A 12,574-nucleotide genomic window follows, 5' to 3' on the forward strand; every position below is an offset into this window, starting at 1 on the left:
TGTTTGAAGGAGAAGCTGGTGTATCGTTACAGGACTGAAGGGAAGACAAATCAATGCATTGTAAAACTGAGTCTGACCCCTACCCTGTAAGGAAGCTGGTCTGCCCCTGCCGCTCTCTGTCACAGATTCCTGTAAGAGCTGGTTTGTAGCAACTCGAGATGAAGCTCATTCCAGTGGAGCAGAAGGGAATTGCAGTTGTCTTTAGCATCCGTTGGCTCAGAGCCCATCTGCTCATTCACAGCCCAGTGGTTGGTTAGTCATGGGCCTCCAGAGATAGGAAAATCGTGGTGTAATGGACCCTGAGCCCTACATTAGATCATAAAATGCCTAAGGTGTGTTTTTCTCATCTTTTATTTGCTACTATGCACAGTTCCCTTTCCAGGTCAGTTGGCCTCCCTTCTCTCGCTTTGCCTTCTGACAGCAGTAAAGGTCTGGAGAGATCATAAAGGCAAGAGGATAGATGGTGTAGAGGATGGAAGGCGACTCTGGGATTTAAGAAAGCACTCTTCAGTTCCCAGCTTTACATTCTTGCTGCCGCGAACAGTCAGCAATAGCGGTGCTCTCACTCCCTCCTGATGTTAAATGCATTTATTTTTACCATTACCCCTTTGATGTGCTCAGATGTGATTGCAATGGGGTTCAACACACAGAACAAAGAAGGGCCAGGGGAAGAAAAAGAAGCTAAGGTCTGTTTCTCGCAGAGAGTACAGCAGAGGAAGAAGCCAAGATGTGTCCGTTGCAGTAAAGACAGAAATGGAGAGATTGGTCATCTCTCCTCGAGAACTGCTCACGATCATCAACATGAGCATGCATGTAACTTCACATAATACTCAGTGAAAACAAATCTCTCCTTATCTCCACCCGCCCCGTGTTGTACACGACATGACTGCAGACCGGGAGGAAAGTCCCTGTTAAAGGAGAGGAACCGAAGAGATGCTGCAGATGAGAAGAGACTGCAAGTACACGATCAGAGTCGGGAGAGGAATGAACAGAAAACGAAAAAGCATGGCAAAGGAGAAGGAGGAAAAAAGGGACAGGGAGGAGGGCACAAGAGGAAGAGGAGGAGGAGGAGAGCGGGGAACTGTCGGGGGCGGTCCGGGGCCGCCCAGCCAGTGGCGCGCCTGGCCGCCGCTTTAAATGATTTGGAGGGCTGGTGGCTGCTGGTGCCGCTGTTGCCGGAGGAGCAGCTACCGGTGGAGTTGCCGGTGTTGCCGAGCCGCAGCCGTCCTCCGCCTCCCTTCCCTTTCTTTCCCTCGGCGGGGAGATGGGAGCTGGGCTGGTCTGCCTGTGCCTCTGCCTGTGCTGGGCGCTGGCCGCCTGGGCGAACGGCGAGACGGAGCCGCGGCTGCAGCGGGGCATGTGAGTGGGGCCGGCGGGGGTCTGGGGCTCGGAGGCGCGGCGAGGCTCCGGGGGTCTCTGGGCAGGCAGCGCCGGGCGCTCTGCTTTTGTCTCGGGGCAGGATCCAGCTCTCCGTCTGCTCCTGTCCTGGTTCCGCCGCTGAGTGCAGCTCGGTATTCACCGAGCTTTCACCCTGCGACAAAGAAAGTTTGGCTGGGTGAGCCTTTAGGTGACTGAGGGCCCTCCCCACCCCGCAGCGCAGATTTCTGCTCCGTGGAGTTTTGTGTGAAGGGTGACTTGTGAGGCTTGCAGCCCCGCAGGGAAGGCGGGCGAGCCGCCTTGACATTGATTCCACAACTGAAGTGAGCTTCATGGAGTGCATCGCTATCACCGAGTCTCTTTCTTCTCATTTCAAATCGAGCGGATGGCAGAGCTGGGACTTGTACAGCTGTGCTCCTCCGTGCTTTCTGAGGGGCTATGCTGAGCTTTACCTGGTGGAGAACAGCAACAGAAAAATCGGGAATAAACTATAAATCCAAGTCAGGAGGAATAGAGATCATGAGCGTGGAGAGGTGGGAGCGATGGAGAGCATCCCTCCGCAGCTGTGAGCACAGCTCGGCTGCAGACACAAAGGACCTGGGTCCACATGTGCGCGTCCGGGTCCTTATGCAGAAGCAAGTTTCAATAGGGTGTTTTGCGTGGCATGAGCAACAAATGGCCTTCGTTGTAAATACAATGTAGAGGTTTTGTCAAAAGGTAGTTTTCTGGTCTCGATCTGCAGTAGCATTGCTGCCAGAATGCACAAAGTCTTACAGTCAAAGTTTTTATTCATTGGAATTGAATATAAAATTTCTGGGAGTTTTAACTTGCTTTGTGTCAGGCACGTTTTTCTCTGCAAAGCTCCTCCTGTGGTTTTAAGGAATGTACCTCCCCTGCTCTCCCCTCCAAAGCAACCTGATAATAGCCTTTTCAGATGTCTTTGTACACCTTGATTTCTAACCTCTTTTCCTATTTCTTTGACTTAATCAATTCTAAAAGGGTGGGATTTACATTGGTTTCAATTTACTTATTCCTTCTGTCGTGAAAGTGAATTTTCTCAGCCTATTGCTCACCGACTTTTTATGCAACATTGTCTAAGTAGGTATTCACTAGAAGTGCTTTTAAGGTGGTTTATGTTGCTCTCTTTTGCTAGAGCACTAAGTATCCATCACAGTGTTTACAGAAGTCAAGTTTGTGTTCCGGTAAAGCGTTTTTGGTGTTTTAGAAGTGCTCTGTTTCTTTCAGCGGTGCTTCTTGCTCTCTTTAAGCAGTTACTCTGAGGAAGAGTGCTGTTCACCTACATGAATCTGTTTGCATTTGACATAGGCAATAACTATGATTCTGCACTTCTGAGGCTGGAGGTGATGTTAACTGCAAATTGCCTCCATACGATTACTTCTTGTTTTGTTGGATTTTACCTCCTTAAAGATAGTGTCACTGAGAGAGAGCAGGAAACATTCTCTTCTGGAAATGATGCTGCAGGAGGATATTGATATTGGGAGCAACAGTGCAGTGAGCCAGCAGCAATCAAAAAAATAATCCCACCCAAACCCCCATACCCATGGCAGAACCTTGAGTGCTTTTCCCAAGAGGCATATTACTATAATTACTATAACTAGGCTAGGGCAAGCATTGCTCCAAACTTACTGAAGAGTATTTAGAGACTTTACCTTTGATGCAAACTGAAATACAAGATGCTATTACTACTTAGGAGTAAGCCCACCAGCCTTGACCAAGAAACAGTGAAACCCCCAAAAGGACACTTTGTGTAAGGCATGTTCTAGTAATTGTTTTTGTTTTGCTTGTGGCTTTTTTGTTTGCTTGTTGTCATTTGGTTTGTTTGGGTTTTTTTAGCTTTGGGCATCTGCTGTCAATGGTCTGAGAGCAACAAATGTATCCCTTGGAACATGCCGTGCTGGGTGCATTCTTCTTTAGCATTTGCTGTTTTGATTGCAATCTTATGTGGCTGAGGATATGCAGGATGTTCTTCATAATTGTTTTAGTTCTGCTGCTAACTTGAGTATTTGCTCCTAGCTAAAAATGCAAGGGAACTGTGTGGATGTTGGTGTTCTGCTTCCAAGCCCCCTGAGGAGATTTAATGTAGAACAGATTATAGGATGACTAGCTATTTCCATCAACTATGTTTCCAGACAATTAGCCCTTGATGATCTTGTATTAGAACTTTAGAGAACACTGGAACGACCTGAGAACAAATAAAAAGCATGCTATTTAGGCCTTGAAATGGCAATTAACCAGCTCACATCGTAAAAAACACATTTTTGGTAGGAGTTCACTTTGCAGTTCAAAACTGGCATGTATAATGACATTCCATGTGTGACTCTGTAGCATTGAGTTCAGCTTCAGGATTGTACTTCACAGAAGGTTGGGGGTAGCAGTGGGATGATGCAGAAATAGGAGCTAAGAGTAGAGGGCTTGAGTTGCTGTCAGACGTCTTAAATCCTCTCCTTGAGAAACATTCCACTACAACTTTTAGGAGTGCAACTTGTTTGCTCATAGCTATACAGGACAGAGCAAAAGGAAGGAGTGGTTATGTGCTAGAAACCCCCTTTGTGCAATAAATATTACCTTTCATAGCTAGGATTGACTCATGGCTCTAGAATGGATTCTTCTATTCCCAAGTGACACAGGAATGAGGACCTCTTTGGAAAAAGTCATGAGAGAAACTTTGTCACTGTCAATGTTAAGCCAATGTTAAGCTTTGTGGGTACACAACTCCAGGATGACATCTGAAAAGTCTGATTTGGTTTGGAAGATCCAATCTCTGCCTTGCAATAAAACTACTTTGTTTAGGTTTTATTTGACTGCTCAGATGTTGCAGCTGCATACTTTCACTCTATCCAAAAGCAACTAGATTTGATCACATTCCAAGGAACACCTGGATTTAGAGATGAATTCCTGTCTGAAAAACAGTTTTCCAGCTTCCTCAATTCTGTGGGGCACTGCAGGCTTAGTTGTACTCCTCCAGACAAATCATATTCCCAAAAGCAAAATGTAGTGTTTACATGATATCTACATTTACAGCACTCAAGTAGACTTGGTCCTTTTATTGTGCCTGTTATTGGACTACAAAGGTCCAGGACTGTGTTTGCACTGTCTTATTTCAGACTGATGTGTCTGTGGACACTTTCAGGTATTATAAATATTTTTAGGTATAATTAGAAGGATGAAGTCCACTTATTTTGAGGGCTGGAATGTATTTCAAGGTACAACTACTTGTGTAATAAACATTTCCATATGAAGAGATACTTCTGAATCTTGATTGCCACAGTGGAACTAATTGTATACCACTTTGAATATGTTGGAATGCAATACAGAAAACAACACCTGAAGTGCTGCTTCAAAGTCTATGGTGATGCAGGTTTAACTTGGAGCCTGGTGTTTTGTCATAATAATTTCCAAATTATGTGAAAAGTAGGTCATGTCATAATTTCTTGGTGAGAAATTGTCTCTGTGTATCAACTGCTTAGCCAATATGCTGCATTTTCACTTCCAGTGATGCCAATTTGCAGGTGTGAGGGAAGTTTGTGTTCCTAGCCTCAAATAAAGGCTCAAAGTATGTTTAGTTTTTCAAGCTAAAATGCAGTAGAACCTTCTTCTGTTTCTTTGAATGGGCTATCCTGTGTTCAGGGACTTGATAGTTAAGTGCAAGTGAAAATCAACTGGGTTGCTACTGGTGTATTTATGTTTTTATCTTGTCTTATTTAGGATTAAGTTACCTCTTATCAACCCTCTTTAAACCTTGGTTGAAGTGATGCTGGCAAATTCTTTTTGAATTTTTCCTAGGAAGTTTTTGTTCTGTTTTAAGCTGAAATCTCAAATACTTCTCCCCAATTCTGTCTGCCTAGGATCTCCAAGGCTGCAGTAAGCTCTTAGTACTCTTGAATAAGTTGCTACCTCCAGCCTTTGAGGTCTGGATAATGTGATTCTATTAAGTAGAGTTTAAATGCTTTGCTGTGAAAATTGTCAGTCCTGTCCCCTCATTTCCATCCTCCCCCTTCAGCTCCCCCAGTCCTTTAATATCCAGTAGCTCTTTCTAGGAAAGAAAAATAAATGTTGGAAGACCAAGATGTTTCTCATCTTTGAATGTGACGCTGAACAAGGAAGTCTTTCCTAGCCTGTGCACTACAGGATCTTGCCACCAGATAGAGCTCATGCTGGTCAGCATTACAACACAGAATCATGGTGTTTTGTTCGAAGAGTTTACACTTAATTTCCCCCTAGAAACGCTGAAACACAGAATTTAATTTTGAGTTTGATCTTCTAACAGATGGTAAAGGGTTGCTTTTTAGCCCTTCTCCATTATATTCATTGGCAGGAGACTTATAAAGATAATGAATGAATGTTATCATGCTAGAGTTCTTGTCCTGATTTATGGCACGTTTTCTTGCTTTTCAAGAGAAATAAGATTAAGACTACCTCCTGAACTCTGAAATAGCTGCAAGACTATAAAAACATATGATCATAAAATGTGCTAGTTGCTGTATTTATCAAAGATGTACTTGATTGACTGAAAAATGTTTCCCAATTTCATAAAGAAGTTGGCTTATCAGAGACATTACATAATGCACTTAAAAGATGTTTAAATCTTTCCTGCCCATAAACATGATAGCTTGTATACTCTGTATGATTCTTAAATCAGCAAGTTTAAGGTAGGTGAGCCCCTGCTCCCATTCCATTTTAATGGGATTTGGCATCTTAGGACACATTTTGAACTGCAGCCTGAGAGGGGACAATTTGTCAGTCTTTCTTCAGGTTTAGTTGTGCTTCACTAGGCAATGTTTATACAGTTTAGTTATTTGCTATATGCATATACTCTTTGCAGTATGACTAGGATCATAGAGTGGCTTAGATTGGAAGGGACCTCTGAGATCTACTCCAACCTCCTTGCCAAGGGCAGGGATGCCTCTCTGCTAGACTCAGCTGCTTAAGGCCTCATCCAACCTGGCCTTTCCCACCCCTGGGGGGAGGCATCCACAACCTCCCTGGACAACTGATTCCAGAATCCTACTACCCTCATACCAAAGAACATCTTCCTAAGATCCAGTCTCTCTTAACTTAAAACTATTCCCCCTTGTCCTATTGCTAGACACCCTTGTGAAAAGTCTCTCTCCAGTCTTCCTCTATGATCCCTTTCAAGTATTGGAAGGCAGCTCTAAGATCCCACCATCTCCTTTTTGCTGTGACTTTTCTGCAGTGTTTATATCCAGCTAGCTTATTTATCACAGCTATGTCTGCCATCATCTAGATATGACAGAGCACAACAGGGGATGTTTTTAATTCATTTGAAGAAACCTCCTGGTGAGGAGGGGTAGGATTATCTGTTCATGTCAAATTTATTCTTTGAAGGACTTGTTAGCAGAAGCTTCTTTGGAAGTGATGCTTTGGCTCTTAGAGAGTTAACAGACCATCTTGTGGACTTGTGTTATTCACCAATTAAATACCTTCTCTCTTTGAACATGGTTAATAGATTTCCTCCCTCTGAAATTGAAGCCTGTTATTGCTTGCATTCTTTCTAAAAATCTATTGCTTTTAATTTATTTCTGAGGAGAAAGAAATTTCCTTTCATTACTGCTAAATCAAAGCATTTTAAAATTGCATGCTGAACATTTGTAGTCTTGGGTTTCTACTTTGGATCCCATGCTGGTCTAGGTTTTAAACCAGTCATTAATTCTTCCAGAGGTAAACTTGAGTACAAGAAGAGAGATGCTTCCAGATATAATACTTGGCTGTATTTTTCTCAGTGCTTTTGACCTGTGGAGGTGTGAAAAGGAGGATGTTATTTCAGTGCTGATGTTCTTTGTGTTCTTTAGTAGGGACACCATGCTGCCTTCCTTTTAAGTCAGAGCAGGACTTGATTCAAATTATTGCTTAGTAAAGAACACCACATCCAGACTGCTTTTATGTACACAAATTAACTTGGTATTGAAAATATATCATAATATCTTGGGCTATGCCTGAGAAGGAAGCTTGATAAGGTGCTTTATATTGTTTTATAACAGAATACTTAAATGATGAAATACGTTATGGGCATAGTGGTTTTATGTTTGCTTTGTTTGAGAATTATTGTGTATAAGAAATGAAGTCATTGACTTCCTGTTGGAGCAAGTCCAGAGGAGGGCTACAAGATGATTCAAGGGCTGGAGCACTGCTGCTATGAGAATAGCCTGAGGGAGGTGCTCAAGCTAGAGGAGATTCCCAGGGCACCTTGGAGCTGTCTTCTGGGACAAGCAACTATTTGGGGTACAGTAGACACAAGTAATATGCACACTTCCCTGAATATGAATGACAACAGATATTTCATAGAATCATACAGTAGCAGAGATTGGAAGGGACCTTTTGAAAGTTATTACTTCCAACCCTCCTGCAGTAAGCAGGGGCATCTTCAACTAGATTGAGTTGCTCAGGGCTATGTCCAGCCTGACTTTTAATGGTTCCGGGGGTGGGGCATTACCACCTCGCTTGGCAACCTGGGCCTCTGTTTTAGATCTTCATTATAAAAAATAAAATAATAATAAAAAGTCTTCCTTCTCTAAGTTTCCCCTCTTAGAGTTTCAAACCATTACCCCTTGTCCTGTCACAACAGGCCTTGCTAAAAAGTCTGTCCCCATCTTTCTTGTAGTTCCTCTTTAAGCACTGAAAGACCACAATAGAGTCTCCCTGGAGCCTTCTCTGCTCCAGGCTGAACAACCCCAACTCTCAGCTTTTCTTTATACCAGAGGTGCGCCAACCCTTTTCTCATTTTTGTGCCCTTCCTCTGTAACTGCTCCAACAGGCTCCTGTCCTCCTTATGCTGAAGGTTCCAAAAGGTTATTTGGTTATACACAGCTTTAACCTCCAAATGTTTGTGGTGATACTATTTTTGCCACCCTGTATGTGCTTCACTTGATGCTTTACCTGACTCTGCAGGCACCCCTGGGTGCCTGCAGATGTCAGCCAGTAGAAGAAACTACCTGGATGTTGCTGGGGACTGAGGCTAAGTGACACTATTAAAAGTAATAATAATAAGAAACCCCACATCTAGACTTTTGAAAGTGACTTGGCAAATCTTGGTTAAATGATCGGGACCTGCTTTTCCTGCTAGGCAAAATAGATTCTTTGGGATTGCAGGAGGGAGAAAGATACTTAAATAGGAGCTAAAGGAAAGACACTGCACTTCGATAGCTGTACAAACCAAAACTCTTATTGTTGTTATAATAGCTGAGTGTGTAATTAATCATTTGGCATTGATTTGCTCTTAATCTAGATGCAGTTCACAAAGGCTGAGAGAAGGCTCATGTTATTTAGCTGCTCCATCTAATCAGAGGGAGGATGTGAATAAGACACAGCAATGCATTAGTAACTTGTGGGCTTCGAAGAGAGCCTTCTGTGGTGGACCTTCATCCACAGATCAGAGAACAGCAGTGATAATGAGACCTAATCTAAATGAGCCTGGTGCTTACAATCCAGATCCCAGAGGGCATATAAACATCACAAATATTGAGACAGGATCAGTGGAGAGCAGGGATTGATTAGTGGTCAAGGGAGCAGGATGTCCTAATTGTCTCTGGTAGTGCTGATTAATTTTATCTGGAAAAGGTGGGGAAATGAGCCTTAAAATAGATTAAGGCTATAAAGGGGAGCTTGGCAGTTTAAAAGGGAAGAAAAGCATCTTCTGCCATCCCAGCTTCTGTGAATTATTGTTGCTATTAAGCAAGAAATATCTAGAGACAAAATTTAGCTTTGTTTCTATATAAATAAATATTTAACTTGTTATTTGGACCTCGTATTTCTGTGGCCTACTTCTTAATTTGACTTTTTCATCTGTTTGGGTGAAATGTGCCTTTTCTTTCCATTCTACTTGAGATTTGTAGCAAACTTCTGATCCATATCCTGTTTGCATACACCCTGTTGCTGACCTCTTCTCTCTGGTGCAATATGTTTCACAGAATGCTAGGAGTTGCAAAGGACATAGAGGGATTGGATCCTGCAAAGCAGGACCCCTTAGGGTATTGTCCAGAGGAATGTATCCAGGTGGGTTTCTGCTTGGTGCCAACCTGCCATTCTAGTGGTCTCTTTCATAAGAATTTGGGACCATTTTCCTTGTGTGATGTGAGGAGATTCAATTTTGTAGTCTGAGAAGTTTCCAGTCCAAGCTATTGCAACTTATACAGCTATGTTCTGATCAACATCAGGGTGTGTCTAGAGCAAAGCCACCCATTGGCATCACTGCAGTGGAGAATTTAGCCCTGACTGTAATCTTGGTTTCCTGAAGGAAAGTTCCCATTTGATCTCTTCAAACTGAAAATCTCTAAAAGCACACAGACTTTGCTTTCCTAAACTTTTAATAACAGCATAAAGGGAAGGAGCAGCCACCAATTAGTGTTTTGATAACACAGAATTGCAGCAAGTTGCTTCTTATGACAGGTTTCATCTATTGACTTTCACCCGAAGATCAATAGCATTCGGGCTGCAAATTGTTCTGCTGAGGCAGTGCAGGCTGCAACATCTCATTTTTAGGGAGATATTAACAGCCTTCTGACTTAGTGTGGAAGGGGATGTCATTCACTTAGTCTCTGTGGAAAGGCCTGAAATCAGACAGCAAATCATTCTTTGTTTCGTATTCATTAATGTTTTGATTTAAAGTTGGTGCTGTTGAAAGAAACCTTTAGGGATATCTTGATGTGTGTTTGCTCTCTTCCTAACATTAAATCTACCTACCTTTAGCTGCTTGATTTGAGCTGGGGAAAAAAAAAGTGGATTGAGGGAATGAGGTTTCCTTCAATTGTCATTCAAAGAGCCAGGTGCTGGGATCATGCAAAGCAGACTAAGGAAATAGTCTTGTGACAGAAATGATCATGATATACCTTTTGAAATGGTGGAGCTGTTGCCTTTATGTCCTGTGTTCAGTTGTCTTTCCATCTCTTCACTTCTGACCTGCATGGTCCAAAAGAGACAGGAGCATGTGTGGAAAGCTGTATCTGTGATCCCATGAGCAGATAGCTTGTAACTGCCTGTTCCTGTATGTGAAAACCATGTGCACCTCACATCCATTGCTATACAGAACTACTTATGCTTGAATGAGTGCATACGAAAGAGCCATGGCCTGATACCCTTCTCAAACTTGAAAAATCATGGGCAAGGATAAAAGTGCAGAGAACTTCACCTGAGTGGGGAAACAGCATGTCCACATCCTCCCTTTTGAGTCATGGGAAGGCTGGAATCCTTTCTCAGGGAAGCCCTGTTGAGGTCATACAGGTGGTGTTGACAGCTGGAGGTGGAAGTTGTAGAATTGCAGCTCAGGGTGAATGGCCACAGTTGCCTCACTGTGGATAGCATGCTCAAAAGCTGTGGGGTGCTGGGTGAGCAAGACTGGACCCCACTGAGCTTGTAGGTTGCTGCTTGAAATGGACAGCAAATGACTGGTGAGGAGAATAAACAAAGGGATGAGTATGCAGCGAGAGGTTGCCTGTATAACTGCCTCGGTAACTTGAGGCTTGTGGAATCCCTTGAGTGAGGTTTGCCATCTTTGCATTTAATAGACATCCTTGGTTGCTTTTTTTGCCAATATTTTTGTATGAAGATATATATACACACACTCTTTTAAATTCTAAATGCAGAAATGAATTCTCTCCTGCCTGGAGATGCTTTTAATTTTCTCTGAACTTTTCCTGTTGTGCACTGGTTCGCAGGCATCACAGCCATATGATTAGTCAAGGCTGCTCTCCCTTCATGTTAGCCTAATTATCTGTTCATTAGAATCTTAAGACTGGAGCTGGAAGTGTGTAGGGTGTCTTTGTTTAAAGGGCAGTCTCCTAATGCAAATATTAAAAGAGAGCTTTCTGGCTTGCCCGAGTCAGACTGACAAGCTAATAATAGCCTTTGTGTTAGTCTTGGCTAACAGAGAGCATCAGCATAAAAAGGTTTTAGGGGACTGGTGTATCAGTCAAATCATAGACCATAATGTGCATTTGTGTGCTTGTTTTAACACTTAAACTCCCATTAAGAAATATTTTATGGATGCAAAGGGCATGGGAGTGAAAATGGAGCTCTCCTCTAGACATATCATTATATCTATTTGAGGGTTCAGGTTAGTCTTAGATGTCCTCTAACTAATCAAAGCCATAACACAAACCTGTGTTTTCAGTAGCTGTGGTCTTGCCTAAGAAATTGTTCTGACATTTTACAGGTAAAGTATCAAGAGCACTGAGTCAGATGGCTTAAAAACTGGTGCCTTGACTATGTGTGGACTTGTGAAGATGGCTCATCATTGGAGAGAGCACCTTTTATTTGCCAGTTGTGCCAGCAGAGGATTGCATGTTATGCAATTGCTGCTATTGAATTATAGTGTAGCAGAGGTTTTGATGTCTGCCTTTAAATTATCCCAAGGGCATCTCGAAGGAATGGCTTACTTTGAATGAATCTTAATAAACATATGACTTCATGCTGCTGGCTTGATTTCTTCTGTGAGCACCATTTGTTCCTGTTAACTCTCTCTTAGAAGTCAATACAGCTATTCCTGGGAACATGGCAATATCACACGAGGAAGAATTTGTAGGATGGGCTCAATGTGTCATTAACAATATTCAGCTTTTGCTTTTTTTTTTATTTATTTATGGGAGAGAAATGCATATGAATGTACCTTTATCTGGGAAGTTTTAGGCAATTCTAATAAAAGGAGATATGCATGAATTATCAGTACATGATGTTCTATTCACTGGAGGGAGAGTCATTTTAAAAAGCCTGCTAAGTAAGTCATGGTTGCTAAGTAAGGCAAGGGTTTTATTAGACCAGCTGACGTAATGGAAAAGAAGCAGGCAAGATTTTTGGGCATACAAAGACCTCCTTTGGATGTGAAACAAGTGGCAGATTTTGCACTAAGAATGGCTTGGGAACAATGGCTCCGAACTTCAGTTAAATATCATAAATTGCAAGGTAATTTGAGAGGAAGGGGTAGCTGGGATTGCTAAGAAATGGAGATGACATGGGAATGTGGACAAAGGGCGGTTCCTGGAGGAATTTAAGGCAGTCTGAAACTACAGAATCACAGAAACATTCAGGTTGGAAAAGACCCTTAGGATCGTCAAGTCCAACCCATAACTCTGCTCTACAAGGTTCACCCCTAAATCATTTCCCCAAACAACCTCTAAATACATCCAGGGCTAGTGACTCAACCACCTCCCTGGGCAGCACATTCCAA

At 42.6% G+C, this 12,574-nt stretch overlaps 1 protein-coding gene across 1 annotated transcript in view; it reads left to right on the forward strand.

Moving 5' to 3' along the window:
* The first annotated feature begins 1,264 nt into the window (after positions 1–1,264).
* Positions 1,265–12,574, forward strand: part of LOC137444370 (multiple epidermal growth factor-like domains protein 6) — a 246,621-nt gene continuing 235,311 nt past the window's right edge. Inside the window, exon 1 of the mRNA XM_068144947.1 lies at positions 1,265–1,359. Coding sequence (XP_068001048.1) covers positions 1,265–1,359 — 95 coding nt within the window. The remainder of the gene's footprint in view (positions 1,360–12,574) is intronic.

The sequence above is a fragment of the Melanerpes formicivorus genome, unplaced genomic scaffold, assembly GCF_026170545.1.
Source record: "Melanerpes formicivorus ecotype bairdi unplaced genomic scaffold, bMelFor1.0.p_v2 SCAF_12, whole genome shotgun sequence".
Classification (NCBI taxonomy): Eukaryota; Metazoa; Chordata; class Aves; order Piciformes; family Picidae; genus Melanerpes; species Melanerpes formicivorus.